Raw genomic sequence first — 15,808 nt, 5'->3', positions numbered from 1 at the left:
ATTGTATGGCACAACAAATCTATTATCCAAGTGAATACCATTTTTTGCAACCACTCTCCCATCATCTCTTCTCCTATATATTAGATAACCTTCATCATCAACAATAGTTTTCATATAAAATTTTTTTAGAAAGTGTTTTTTGCATTTATTGTCCTTCGTGTAAGGTGAATTTGGATTATTCAATCCATAAGGTCCATGAATCATATGAGTTTTAACTAATTCATGCAATTATGGATCTTCTTCCTTTTCTAGTGTTTCAGCAGATATGTATTTATCAACTAACTTTGGTGTATCAATCTTACTCTATTGATCTAAAAATAGCAAAATATGCACATGAGGCAATCCTCATTTTTGAAATTCAATTGTGTACACAACTATAAAAAAAATAATAAAAGATTACACTTTCAATATATAATAATGGGAAAAATGGCCAAAGAAAATTAGAGTTAGTAGCTCTATTGACATAATGTAAAACAAACCTACAGTAATAAAAACACTTTCTCCTTTTTGATAACTTTAAGCTTTGCAATTTTAATTGGAATACCCTTGCAATGATGTTTGGTCGGTTTGAAGCTAACAAAGATTTTTGTGCACAAAATCTCTTGATCTCTGGCCAAGCAGGATTGCAAGTAAATGTTATAAAAAGATCAGGATATCCTTTCTACCTATAGATAGCCATTACATCTTGATAATTTTCAATAAGGTACCTTGCTCCTCCAACAAAAGATGGTAATATTATTATTTTCCTAATTAAAGCAGCATTAACTTCTCCTCTAAGAATAGCATCTGATAGGTGATTATATTTCTCAACTCTTAATTTTGTTTGATTAGATTTAATGAATCGTAGTCCATCAGCTTCCATCATTGTATATCCATCTACAATGGACTGTTGTAATAATTTCTAGAATGGAATAGAGTTTAAATCTTATAATTACGGTTCATTAATTGAAATGCCAAAAACTCCCTTACACAAACAAATTTAGTCTTGCTATTTTGTTTAACTACCTCAACATTGTGGGGAATATTGTCTTCATATCCACCTCGTCCATATGGGAATAATGTAGGATATTGTAATGGTAGGTATGACATGTGTAATTCATGAATTCACTGTAATTCACCTTATTGACTTTGAACAATTATGTCTCTAGGATGATAAGAGCAATCAAAATCACCAACTACTATTATCTCTAAAGAGCTTGGCAAAGTGTAGTTCCTATTTTCATGACTTCTTTTATTTATTAGTCACATTTGGACATCTTTCACATTACCATGTCTAATCATAGAGGATGCCATGCGATAACTTTTGACGAGGCAATTAACACAATTGAGCAATGCCATGAGATTTGTTACAATTCTTGCATCCACATTGTTTTCTCGATCATTGCTACTGTAGAGAAAAAAGAACACATTTAGTGCTAAAATCCCCAATATAATTTCATAGGATTATGAAGAAGCTTGAAACGGAACTCATACCTGATAATTGACATTTTATTAGAAACTTCATGCTTTGTACCATAAACATATAGTTGTGAATAAACTGGTCGTGAACTATCGTCAGGCAATAGGCTCCTAATTCTATGATAATTTTGACCATTTAGTGTAAAAGAGTATGGCCCACGACCAATGAATGATTGTATCTTCCCACCCATTGAAGGAAATGAAAACATACTATCATATGAGTGAATATTCTCCAAGAAATTTTTTGTTCAATTGTATTAGAATAAAAAAAATAAATGATGCAAGTATGGTGGTGGCAGTTCAACAGGTGCTAACTTGATCTTCCCATGCAAACAACATAAATAAAAATTTATGGATCCATGTTTTACTTACTCATTGAACCACATCAAAGCACCACATTTATCATACTCAAAAATGGCATCTCGTTCATCAATATAACCTACACAAATCAAATTTGGACCAAAAGAATTTCAATTTATTACATGACAAGTATTCTTTCCAAGATAAACATAATTTTAGTGAATGGAAAATCAGTAATTATCATAGGTGAAACAAGAATTAGATACCATCAGTGTTAATGGTGAGGAAATCATCAATGAGTTTATCATCATGTGTTATGACATTATCGTGCACATCAATTCTTGTAAATTGTAACCCAATAAATTAAATAGGAGACATTACATCCATCATATTATCACCCATCACTTTCATAAAGAAGAGAACATCAGCCTATTATATCTTTCTCTTAAATTCATTAATGCACAATAATCATATAATGATGGAACCGTGTACGAGGTTAAAGCATTTAAACATTTATATAATTAAAAATATAGATATATATATAATCTTACGTATGCATAGTTTATAAATTTTATTTTATGTAAAGTTGATTTCTATTTATAGGTTCTCCTCCAAATATAAGAAATCATATCAACCATCCAAAAATAGCTACAGAAGTTCTATATTTATATTATAGCTTGATTCTTTACCGTGTAATGTAAATTCATGTTACTTAACGGTTCATTTTTTCCCCACAAAATCTTAGTTTTTTTTATTACTTTAAATACTTATGTAATATATAACTTCTTTTAATTTTAATTCCTCATTTACCTAGTTACTAAACATGAATATAAGAAATAACAACTATTACAACCTTGTTCATTAGCAAAAGGAGCTTGAAATTCAGTATGTGTATTGTCTTGATCTATGTTCTTATCAATTCTAAATCTCTTTGTTTGAATAGACAAACACCTTACATTCACACACAATAAACCCATCACTACTTTTCCATTAGTCGAAATAAAGAAACAAAATATTACTATCAACCATACATACTTGATGAAAAATCTTCTACACTTCTTATCTTTCTTTTTCTGTCACATAAAACAATATTACTAAGTGGCAATGCATTAAAAGTACAATAATAAGTTATACAAGTGACAAAAGGTAATATACTTTGGTGTATTAGGTTGCCACGCAGATAGTATTAGACGGTTCTATCTAAGTACTCATGAATTTCATATAAGCATAACACAAAAAAAAAGGTTAACTAAGACACACCTCAGTAATGTCATATTGGACTTAGCAAAATGATATTGATTCTCTTTAGCATAAATGTTAATGGCAGGGAAAGCATCAATGGATTAATTATCATGTCCTAACAGTCTTATGACATTATCATGCCCACCTGTCACTATTTATTATTGTGTAACAAATTGAAAACATTGAATTAATTAATATGTCATCTACATTACTCACAAAGAAGAGAATGCTAACGTATTTCACTACCACTTGACATAAATATAACAAATCACGTAACAGTCAAACTGACCTCGGTCATTATTGGGAGGACTCATAAATTCATCATGTGAGCGCTGTTGACTTGGATCTATACACCATCTAGATTGAGAGGATGCTCCAACAATATTCTTTTCGTTGCTATTTTGAATCAGATATGTATATATGAGTCAGTGGTTGCAAAAGAAAAAAAATAAAAGAGTCATACCTCCTACCAATAGCACTAACAAATAACAGATGACATTATCATCACTGAGTTATTATATATTCAGTACCTTATATTAGTTATGTCTTGCAAATGTCGGGGTGTATGTTTACTGCCCATAACCATATCCTTATATCTACACTTTTGGTGAACCATACACCCTATATTCAGATACAACAAAACAATTAGGACTTTCCATTAACAGTAATAAAGAAATGAAATATTATTATAAGTCACACACACCTAGTAATGAATCTTCTATACCCCTCACTTTTCTCTTCCTGTCATATAGTGCCAACACAAACTTCATTACTCAATAATTTAAGTTAAATGGAACAAACATATAGAAAATTGACTAAAGTTTGAATAGAACAAACACAAAAAATTGAACCAAGACACACCTTAGTAATGCATTGAACTCATCACTTGAAGAATATTGGTTCTCTTTATCAAAGGCTAACCTATGACCAACTACATCTGTATAAGATAAATAATCACCAAAAACTTGAACAAGCCTCCTTATTCTGTAATGAAAAATCCATGTACCAGTGTGTTATGCAATGAAAAATCATGAATTGATCAAAGAGCAACCAAATGTTCCCTAGCCCCCTACCTTGTGTGCCTCATAAAAAAGACTCTATCAATAGGCGAAGAAGATGATTCTCCCATATCAGCTTGATGACCTCTATAGTTAGTTAGTCGCTAGTGAGTTCGAACGCTAATTACTTGAGAAGACAACAAACTGACACAGTTCTCCACTAGTAAATGATATCAAGTAGTGATTTCACCAAAATGAAGAACACAAATAGATTGATTTCTCTGATACAAAGATAAATGCAAACTTGTATGTTGTGGGTGACAGACACAATTTTCTTCAAACAGAGGAATCAACTTACACAGCTCTCTACTAGTCCACGATATCAAGCAGTGATTTCACAAAAATGAAGAACATAAATAGATTGATTTCTTCGATACAAAGATAAATGTGAACCTGTATGCTACGGGTGATAGACACAATGTTGTTCAAATAGAGGAATCAGCAAGAAGACTAGAAATTATGGGTCTTATAAAGCTCATTCAAACAATAGAAACATGCCATCTGTAACATCCTAAGTTTCTTCATTAATAATTATCAGTGTTTTCGAAGGGATAATTTGGTTAATTTAGATAAATTATTAATTTAGCGAGGATTATGGGAGACTAATATGTTTTTTTATCCTTAGACAACCTTAGAAGAGGACTAAGTTGATGTTTAAGCGGGCCATGACACGAAAGGAAGTTTAAAAATTTTGTGGGATTTTCTGTGCCATGAACCGTGGCGTATGTGCAAAATCTGCACTTATCAGATCACGAATCAGACTCGAAAAACAAAAGAGAGAAAGAAGGAACTTGAGGGCAGTGACAAAGAGAGACTTATGGCTGCTAAGGCTTGCTTCCTACGTGATTTTGGAGGCCTTTCAAGCGTTATATACATTGGATAAGCCTTCCTTTCTTCTCTCTCTCCCTCTTTTATGCGAAAATCTAGATTGATGGGGCAATGGGGGCTTTGATTTCGGTTCCTTTGAGATTAGACCAAACCCATTGATTTATTTAAGGTCTTGGGGAGTTGAATCAAGCCTCTAACCCTAAGTTTATGAGTTTTGTGGTGGTTGAGAATTTTTGGTAAGGGTTTGGATGAACCTTAAGTATAATTTAAGAATTTTGAGATAATGTGGGACATTGGTTAGCAAATTTAATGTGTTAGGATATTTAATAGGATGGTTAGAATGTTTGGAAATGGTTAATGTTCTTACAAAAGGAATTTGGGTATTTTAGACATTTAGAACCTAGAGAATTTGAAGTTATCCAGAGTGATAATTGATGATTGTCACTTGATTGTGTAGATTGAGCATTGCTCGAGCTATATTGTGCGTATAGAGTGTGTGGAGCTTACATTGAACCACGGTAACCCTTTTGTATGTGATAAAGGGTTGAGGTAACGGAATGATTTATATTGATTGATTATATTGCTTAACTGTCTGTGAGTAGATATGTGAATTTGAACATGAGATTTGATAACCTTGCATATTGAGAAATGTGGTTTTGTACATGAAAACCTATTTTTTTTTGCAAATGATGAGTATGATGAAAGTTATGTATAAATAAGTTGAGAAATTGGAAATGTTCATGTGATATATATGTTGAGTGTAGGCATGATCATATTAGGGGGTAGGAGTTCACTCGTAGGAAAGAGTAGTAGAGGTCCATATGGCATGTATCTCCTTAGTGTCTAGTGAGGCACGGTGTTAGAGATTTTCTCCTTAGTATCCATGCGGGATATGGCGTTAGAGAATAACGCTCCTTGTCATCAATGATGCGGTGTTAGAGTAACGACACCTCAATTCGTGTACAATAGGGAGAAACCATAGTCCAAAAGTGAGATAGGACACCTTTAGCCGAGTGATCCTACCACTAAAGGTGAGCTTGGATCATTGTGAATGTGCACTTGGTCCAAGAGCCTATGGTTTCGGTCAGGGTGATATAGAGGCTCGGATGGTAGAATGATCATGTTAGTAGTAAAAGATTTGTATTGATGAAAAGAGTATGTGGTGATATGCTAAATATATATTTTAGAAGTTTCATAGTCTTACTCCCTTAAGGTTGTGCATGTTAATGAATAGTAGTGAATTATTCTGTTATTAAAATGTTCATCTCACCCCGTGGTTATATTTTATAGGTGAGGGCTCTAGTAGGGGCAAGGGAAAGGAAGGAGCAATTGAAGAGTGAAGAGCATTGTAGTATAGCTCTTACCTTTCTCTTTTGGGTTTGTAATGGATATTGTCATTATATATTGCCAACTTAGAAACATGACATTATTTTGGATATCACTTGTTTGAATTTGTAATAAGTGTGCGTATCTTGGTCCAAGATTGATATTGTGGATTAAGTGTATGTGTGCTTGGCCAAGTTATACTTATATGTGATATATATTTCAAGTGTTTTATGTGCCAAAATGACCAATTGATTTGTGCATTGAATTTTATCCGCCCCGTTGTGTTATTGTCAAATGGAGGTTTGGTGGTCATTTTAAATGTGATTATTTAATTGTGTGATATAAATGAATTATCTTGTTGTGTGTGGTCCATTTAAGGTGGTGAAAGTGTCTCTGGGGCTAATGGCATTTGGTATTGTGAGTTGGACACCCTTGATGTGTGTTTTGAAGTGAAAACGAACCATTTTGAGTTCAAGTGTCCATCTTTTAAACGGATGTTTATCTGAGTGTAAAATTGGTGCCATTAGCTAGAAGGCTTAAAGAGCCTCATGTGGACACTTGAATCACCTAAATCAGACGTCAGATGGCAAAACGGCCCACTCTGAAAGTTCAGAGGAATATTATGACAGCAATTTGCTGTCATGACAGTGAGTACACGCTGCGGTGCAAGAGACTTTTAAGGGACTTGTCCCTCTATGCCATCTGCCATGGCGGGCACGGGTTACGCCACGGTGGACGGAGTAGAATTTATAGAAAAATGGCTTTTTTAGCCTAATTTTGACGTGGTTTGTTGCCCATGCTTCCATATTTGCTCTTAATTAATTTTTAACCATGGTTTAACCTCAAATAATATTTTAAAAAAGGTTTTCTTAGGATCTCAATGTTTTAAACTAATTATCTTCAAACCCTTGAGTTATGGTAGCTTCGATAGGGAATTTTATTTAATCATAGTTACCACAATGATGTGTGAGTGTTGTCATGATAATGTCAAGGCGGACATTACACCATCAACTTTAAATGAATTATGACGTGAAGTAAGGAATGAACATTCTCAAATGCACTATGTAAAAAGGTGCAGAATATGAAAAATATTTTTTTCCAGCAGAAAGCATGGGAAAATATGGCAAAGGAAACAAAAAGAAATCTTATTGGACGCACAAATACGATCAGGCCCACTCACACGAGCAATAATCATCTAAATTTATTTATTTAATTAACATCTGCAATGTGAGACCCACGTGAATCTAGTGGACCTTTAAACTCTTTGTCAAAAGTTTCTTTTTTTTAAAAAAATGGACATGGTAAATTACTAGCCCGATACTGTAGTTCAACAGTTATAATTATTGTGGTTCAATAGTAATAAGTTGATAGACTTTACTAACATATATTGATATATTGATGATTTTCAAGAAAAAAAATAAAATTATAGAAAAAATTCAAAAAATTAAAAAGTTGAAAATATTAGGGATCGTTTGGAAAAACTACATTTTACATTCCAAAAGGACTTTTTACTTTTAAGATATGAAATGGTGTTTGGAGGAATTTTTTCTAGACAAAAGCACTTTGGAAAAGAACATTTGAAGATGCGCTAAATGTGGATTTCCTAAAGCTCCATCCAGTTGCTTTTCAAATGTGAATGTGGATCATCTGATTTTTTGTACTTATATTTGACCATGAAACCCTCCATTATTTTTTTCATTCTTTGTCGTGCACGAGCTCGTGTTCTGTCACTCCATCTCTTCTGGCTGAGAGCTCACTCATCTCTCTCATCTCGTCTGTCTCTCCACCATCTCTCCTCCTCGTCTCTTCCATCGTTTGGTCATAGATCGAACTTAAGTCCCTCCATTTCTTCCTTCCTCGACTTTGGTTTCTTGTTTCGTCGTCCTCTTGAGCTTCATCGCTCGCCATTCCAGAGAAGCACATCACAAAGCACTATTGCCGTCTACCTAAATTCAGGTGGCTATAGCAAATCCTCCACAACAAACCCATGCCACCAAGCTCTGATCGAGAGAAAGTGATGAAGAAGATGAGTGATTTTTGTACAAGATGATCTCCCTTCATCTGCAATTTCTTCTCTCTTTTTTTCTTTTTCCTTCATTTTTCAGTTCTCTGTTTCCTTCTTCTAATAAGTCAAAAACATAATTTAAAATAAAAATAAGCAAATTACCAAATTAGCCCTCTAATTTCTTGAAAACATAAAGTAATTAAAGTTAAATTAATCTAATACAATTGAATCAACTAAAGTCTTAAAAATAAGAATAAAAATTGCCCAAGTAATAAAATGTGCCAAAAAATTCAAATTCCAAATTAAAAACATTTAATTTTAATAAAATGTGTTAAATTATAAATTATTATAAATAAATGTCATTTTTGATCATTGTATATTTAAAAGTATATTTCAAAAACATAAATTTTTATTAATTTAAATAAATTTTAATTTATCAGATTTTTAAAAAAATATATTTAAATATAAATTTTGCTAGAATAATTGAGTTTCATTAAACTGAATTTTTGCAAACAGATAAACACACATAATAGGACCAGAAACGCTGGAAGTTCCGCGTTTAACCCACCTTATAGCGTCTTCAGAGCTCGGACGAGGTAGGGCTGCTGTGAGAAGGAAGGTGAACACCACTCCTTCAAGCAGGTGGGAGTTCGATCAGCAAAGCCCAGCGGAGCGAGAGGGAGAGGGAGCGAGAAGCAGAGGGCGAGGTTGCAAACGGAGAGGAACGGTCCCTTTATTATTAAGCTTATACGGGCCTCTATTTCGAATTTATTTTGTGGGTCACAACTCTTATATTTGGGAAAGTGAGAAGGTTGTTTGTTGACTTTCGGTGAGTTAGGGGAGAGGAAGCTGCCTTGATTCATAGAGGTAATCCTGCAATTTGCAACATTTTCTGTAACCCCTTACGTTCTAAACGTTGTTTGATTTTCTGGGTTCCTTGCTTTGTTGAGTGGTTGAAATATTTCATTTTCTTTTAGAAGCTCCTTTTTTATATCTTTCCCTTTTGCAGTTCAGTGTGTGGAAGATACTCCAGGTTGCTTATTCAAAGAATGTCTCATGCTTGCAATTTACATTTTTTTGCTCACTGTGTTGGACCCTGGCAAGGATATTGTTTTGGGTGCTTTGTTGATGGTTTATTGGTTTGACATTGTTAGATGATACTATCTTGAATGAGCATGGTGTTCGAGTTTATTGTTGATGCCGAACCTTGTTCAAGGTTGCTAGTTTGAATTGTGAATATGCTTCTGGTGTTCTTGAGAGTTGTGAGCGATCCGTAATGTGAGATGGTTTGTGCTTGGCGTTTTTTTTTTTTTTTTATGCCTTTCCTGCTTCATGTATTTACGAGAATAATTACGCTGTTTTGGAGTTTATTTTCAACTTTGAGTTTTAACCCGGTTTTGGGGTCTATCCTACTTTGTTATTTTGATCACACGGCACTTTCTGAAACCAATTATGTCAACTTGGATTTGTTTTGGTGATGAAACCATTGTTAATATGAGATTGCTGGTATTAAGCTGTAAAAGGTTTAAAGGTGCATTATATGTTTTCTCATGATTTAAATTGAGTTGGGCAGGTTACCAATGGTTTAGTTTTTCCAATGCGGCTGTGCTTTTGATTATTATTGCTTGACACTTCTTGGGCGATGATTTAAGAATGCATGGCCTGAAGCATTAAGTAGATGCATCTTGGGATTGATACATTTAGTGGGTTACGATAGTTTTATACATATGAAGGCCTGTATAAAATGCCTTTTTTCTTAAACAAAATCATATTCTTGGCGTTGGTAATCATTGTCGTATGTATCTATGTGTATATATAATACACACCACTTTTATTGGTTCAATCTTGTATAGCCTGAAATTGGTATTTGCTTGAATAAAACAATGGTTATGGTTTCATCCTTTTGGTGTTTATATAAACTCCCTTTGGTCCTTAATGTAATGCAAACTTTGAAAGCTTTTTTTGGTTCTTAATATAATGTAAAGTTGGAGTAATTAATATTTTCCCCCAATTTTACCCTTTATCATCATATGAATTCCTAGACAATAATTTATTATGGTTAAAAATATTTTTAAAAGCTTGGTAAATGATAGAATTTAATGGTGTCGTGCAATCCATGTAGCTAATCCCACCTGGGATAAGGGTGGTTGTTGTTGTATTAATTACAAAAAAGGGCAAAATTGGCAACTTACATATATATTTTTTTTAACAATTTTAAGATATAACTACCGTTTCTTAATAAGGGGGAAATTGGTTAAGTTTGTCTTATATTAAGGACTGAAAGGAGTATATAGGTACTTGATTTGTTTTAGAAGCTAATATTCCTTTTGTTTTTATGCCATTTGAGATAAATTATTTGGTGGATGAAAGCATGGTGGTTATAAGCAAATTCATGGGAAAGGCCCACTAGTTTTTCTTATTTTGTGATTAATTTTGCACTATTCATGCTTCATTTTGTTTTTGTTAATCAAGAGATTGCCATATTGTGTTTGGAATAATATGATAGTTTTGTTGGATCACAAGCACACAATCACAAACTGAGTCATAATCTTGGATATGTTAATTTACATGTTAGAATAAATGATATTCTAAACTTTAATTTGTGTACAGATAACTCCCTTGAGTTTTAATTATGTTGTGAAGATATTTTTCATGAATTTTGGGTCATATGCAACTTCTGTCATGTTTCTCTTAGTAAAATAATGGACTAACACCAAGACGTTACATGGATATCATGTTTTCGGTTGGTCCATTATCTAGTTTTAAAGGCTAGGGATTACTTATTATGTTTTAGGGGATTATCTGCATATGATGCAAAGTTTAGGGAGGTATTCTACATTCAAACCAAGTTTTTCATGGATTTATTTTCATATATTAAGGTTTTCTTATGCTGTTTCTCTATTCCTATCTTGGGTACCTGTCCTTTATGGCCTGCTCTGATCTGAATTTGTTTTTTTCTGTTGGGGTTCAGTGTACTTCTTATATAACTGCTGGAGTACTTGCTACTGCTTGACCTGTCGCTTTTCTCTCTTCATTTTGATTCTGAGGAAATCTGATTGAAAGTTGATTAAACAATCATGGGTTATGCTCAGCTTGTGATAGGTCCAGCTGGTAGTGGCAAGGTAATTTATATTATTCATTTCCTCTGTCCTGTTATTTGTTAAACAGGATAAGCCCTTTCCTCTGTATGCTATGTTTGTGTGTACTTAGGTCCTGATTAGTGTGTGCACTTTACCTTGTGTATTAGTCCACATATTGTTCAAGTTTGTACCAACATTGTGAAGCTGTACGTCGGACAATGCATGTTGTGAACTTGGACCCTGCTGCTGAAAATTTTGACTATCCTGTGGCAATGGGTAAATACAATGCGGGATGTGATTATTTCTTTTTTTGAGTTAACGATTATAGTTGCAAGAGTTTAACTTTACATTGGGATATTTGCAGATATAAGGGAACTCATTTCTTTGGATGATGTTATGGAGGAACTTGGGTTAGGGCCTAATGGTGGTCTTATGTACTGTATGGAGTATCCTTTTCTATGTCTATCAGCAAAATCCATGGTTTCTTATTTCTTTGTTGCTTTTTCCTGCTTAGTTCATTTGCTTATTTTTCATTTGGCAGAGTTCTTTACAGTCTTGCCTGAAGCAGGATTCTGCATATATTTTTATGACAGGTCACTGAGCTAGAGAATGTGATTATGAATTATCTCTATTGTTGTCTACTTGTATATTTATCCTTCTATATGTTCTTGTTAACTATTTTAAATATTATATTTGGCAATTTTGTGGCCTTAATAATCATATTTAGACACCTTGAAGAAAATCTGGATGAGTGGTTGACAGAAGAACTGGACAATTACTTAGATGATGATTACTTGGTTTTTGACTGCCCTGGTATTCACGCCATTGTCATTAACCTTTTGACATTTGACATATTACCATGATGATGTAGTTCACTAATTAAGGTAAATATAGTGTAATAATTTCACGAGAGTGAGATCAAAATAGGTAAGATACCACATCCAATGCATATGTCAAAATCAGGTTTTCTTGAACCAATCATATGTTTGGTGCGATGGCAAAACTAATGCATGTCCACTTTTTTTTTTCCTGTTCAAGATTTCTCTTTTCTATAGTTAAATTGTTTATAAAATGTTCAGGTTAAAAATGACTAGGAAAAAGGGTTACTTCAACACGTTCTTGAAATTGTAATGTTTTTCAGGTCAGATAGAGCTTTATTCACATGTGCCAGTGCTTCGGAATTTTGTTGAACATTTGAAGCGTAAAAATTTCAATGTTTGTGCAGTGTACTTGCTTGACTCACAGGTGTTATATTTTGTCCCTTTTTTTAAATACATGCTGTGTACTTTCTATCATGGTTTGCTTAACTTTATAATTTTCTATTTGATAGTTCATGACAGATGTCACCAAATTCATAAGTGGATGCATGGCTTGCCTTTCAGCAATGGTTCAATTGGAATTACCCCATGTTAATATTCTCTCTAAGATGGACCTTGTGACTGACAAAAAGGATATAGAAGAGTAAGTTCTGTTATTAAAGTTCGTTTATCAAATTTGTTCAGACCATCCTTATACATATAAATCCTAATATATTCTGTATCTGTATTATTTATAGATTTTTGGATCCAGAGCCCCACTTCTTGTTGTCTGAATTGAATCAACGGATGGCTCCTCAGTATGCGAAGCTGAATAAAGCTTTGATTGAATTGGTGGGTAAATTATGTTCTTAGAAAAATCTGTAATTTTTTCCCAATTATTAAATCCTATGTGCTTATGCTAAATATGTGTTGCAAGCCAGTCATTGCTCATGATCAGTGTTGTTGTCAACTGCCATTATGCTTAGCCTAACAATTTCTAGTTTGTTTGTCCTTGTAAAAATTTTTCAAAATTCCGGTTATAACGGATGATTTCAGTTTATAGGTTCAGTGGTCTTTGATTAAGTTTACTATGCGTCTTGTTTAATGGACAAATTTGCTATGTATTTTATTTAATTGTGAGATTGGAATGATGATTTGATTCCTAAAAACTTTTAGACCTCAGCAAGGAATCAAAGATTTCATGAAGCCATTCCATTGCCTTCCCGTTTTGTGACTTTCATTCCTGAACGCACCCTCAAATTTGAGGCTGGCTTCAAAGTTTGATTTAAACTCCTTTTTTCAACGTATTTCTTTATCTTGGTTTTTCTTACAGGTGAATGACTATAGCATGGTGAGTTTTATACCACTGGACTTGAGGAAGGAAAGAAGGTTTGCTTCATGTCTCAGACTGCTCTTGATTTAAATAATCTGTTTTTCCCTTATGACTTTGTAGCATACATTCGTGTTGGTTAGTAAATGGCATTGAACATCATGGCTACAAGCATGGGGTCTTTGAATAACAGAAATGATGCTGAATCTTTAAAATTGGGTGTTGAGTAGGGATTGAAGTTGGTCCAAGTGTTTAACAGTTTGATGCAGGTGCAGAATATGCTCTTGTAAAATCCACTCTACTTTGGTCGGTCTCACAAAAGAAATTGGCTTTCAATTGATTAGTGGGTTACTGCATAAAACAGCAGGATTTTTTTATGATTACGTAATACATATACTTTGGGAAGAACTAAAGTCTAACAGCTTGAGAAAATGAAATATACTGTAGCTTCCCTTTGGTGTTTTACCTTGGCATTTCTTAAATGTAATTTCTTGATCTGATACAAAGCACAACCTAAGAAAATATAATTTATTTTATTATCTCCACGAACGGACTAAATGTTTTTGTACATAAATATGAATTGTGATTTATTCTGAAAGCAGAATGCTGGGTTTCCTGGTGTGAAATTGAATTTAAAAGCAGAATGGTTGTCTTAATGATTGCTTGTTTTTTCATTTGCAGCATCCAATATGTGTTAGCCCAAATTGATAATTGTATTCAGTATGGAGAAGATGCAGACGTAAAGGTTAAAGATTTTGATCCCCCAGAGGACGACGACTAGCTTTTTCTCCTATGCAGCATCTCCTGGTAACTTCGAACGCTGTGCCATCACAAATTTATAATGACCAAAGATTCCATCAAGGAGGTAGCATTGTGTCAATAATCAATATATAGGATCACAGCTTGATGTTCTGTGATGAATTCTCTAAACTAGCCAGAGATGGAGACAAAGTTTGTGTTTATAAGAATGAGTGGACCTTTAATGAGAATGAAATGGAAATATTGAGTTCGTCTGGTTGAAACTGTATTCCTTCTTTTGGTTTTTTTTTTTTTTTTTTTTGGGGGGGGGGTGGGAGGTAGTTGATTTAGAGTAATTAGGCAACAGTTTTGAGGGCACCTCTTTAGAAGGCAAGCTTCCCAACGAGAATTTAATTACTATTACATGTCCTTGACTTCGAACTCAAGACCTTTGGTATTCACTCTTATCTGTTGATCCAAATGCAACTTTATTTCTTTTATTACATTAGCATCTCCCAAAATTTTGGAAAACTTCTAATCTAGAAGGCACTTACACACAAGACAATTAATGCATCCTAGAAAGCACTAACACACTTAAAACAATAAACGCATCCATATTGTATAATCCATACTTAATTTCCTGTTGATAGTTCGTTAAGGATAGTTTATTTTATGCATGGGAGAAAATAATTAATTCATACAATTTAAGAAAATTTGTTAAGTATAATAATTATATTTGAAATTGAAAATTTTGAATTAAATTATCCCTGTAATTAATTAAATAAATTTATCTTGTGAAAAATATGTAATAAATGTTTCTTGAAATTTGTAACATGGTAGTTTCTTGAGAATATTTCGTTGTGTCAATTTGATAATTCAATCTAAAATTGACCACCACCTTGAAATACGCTCAGAAAAAAAAAAAATCCTTGATCATTATTATTTCGAGTTCTTAAACTTCTAACCAAATTTGAGATATTCACTAATGCCAGCTTTCATTCTTATGAACTCTAGTTTACTTAAACTGCAATTTAGATTCCAAATCTTTCAGCTGTGATAGAACTACTCCCTCCAGTTCTTCATCGAACAGTCCCTCATAGTCTTGAATATAAGCGACTGTTGATGAATTTATCTTTCACATAAGTTTATAATTATAATCATCTTCGAACATCAGAATATAATGGTTTATAACTGCTTCAGTGACTTCCTGCTATGCCTTGTCGTCAGAGAGATTGAACGCATTTCTGAGCTGTTCGTCTCTACTCTAGCTTTTCAGTCTTAAATATTCTCGTCTTGTCTCCGATATCTCTCAAAAGATTCTCGTAACTCCTCAGTTCTGCTTCGTTCTTTATCAGCTCTAATTTGCAGTTATTAAGCTCTCGATCTTTCTCTTCCAATGTCAACTTGTAGTGGCTCGTTTCTTTCTCTAAAGCTTTTCACTCCATCTCTCTCTCTCTCACTCACACGCGCGCACACAGTTCAGTTCAAGATAATCCAAAAACAACTCAATCATGTGACATTTATAGGCTCGTAATGTAAGGTGACTAGATTTATGTTACCTATTCAATTCTTGATTACGAACGTGATCGTTCTTTTGTTCCCAATACGCTAAATCACGCTTGTTTAGAAGTGAACCGTATTAAGTA

General features: G+C 33.5%; 1 protein-coding gene across 1 annotated transcript; it reads left to right on the top strand.

Annotated features, from left to right (window-relative positions):
* Positions 1-8,763: 8,763 nt before the first annotated feature.
* Positions 8,764-14,451, top strand: LOC129289670 (uncharacterized). The gene is made up of 10 exons (XM_054926481.1): positions 8,764-9,084; positions 11,189-11,339; positions 11,465-11,573; positions 11,662-11,743; positions 12,025-12,110; positions 12,439-12,542; positions 12,628-12,758; positions 12,853-12,946; positions 13,428-13,483; positions 14,106-14,451. The coding sequence occupies exons 2-10, from the start codon at positions 11,295-11,297 to the stop codon at positions 14,203-14,205; spliced, it is 807 nt and encodes a 268-aa protein (XP_054782456.1). The 5' UTR covers positions 8,764-9,084; positions 11,189-11,294; the 3' UTR covers positions 14,206-14,451.
* The last annotated feature ends 1,357 nt before the right edge of the window (positions 14,452-15,808 follow it).

Source organism: Prosopis cineraria, unplaced genomic scaffold, assembly GCF_029017545.1.
Source record: "Prosopis cineraria cultivar Desert tree isolate PC_DT_omini unplaced genomic scaffold, ASM2901754v1 PC12, whole genome shotgun sequence".
In the NCBI taxonomy this organism is placed as follows: domain Eukaryota; kingdom Viridiplantae; phylum Streptophyta; class Magnoliopsida; order Fabales; family Fabaceae; genus Prosopis; species Prosopis cineraria.
Note: the sequence above shows the minus strand (reverse complement) of the source record. Positions and strands in the feature narration are given on the sequence as shown.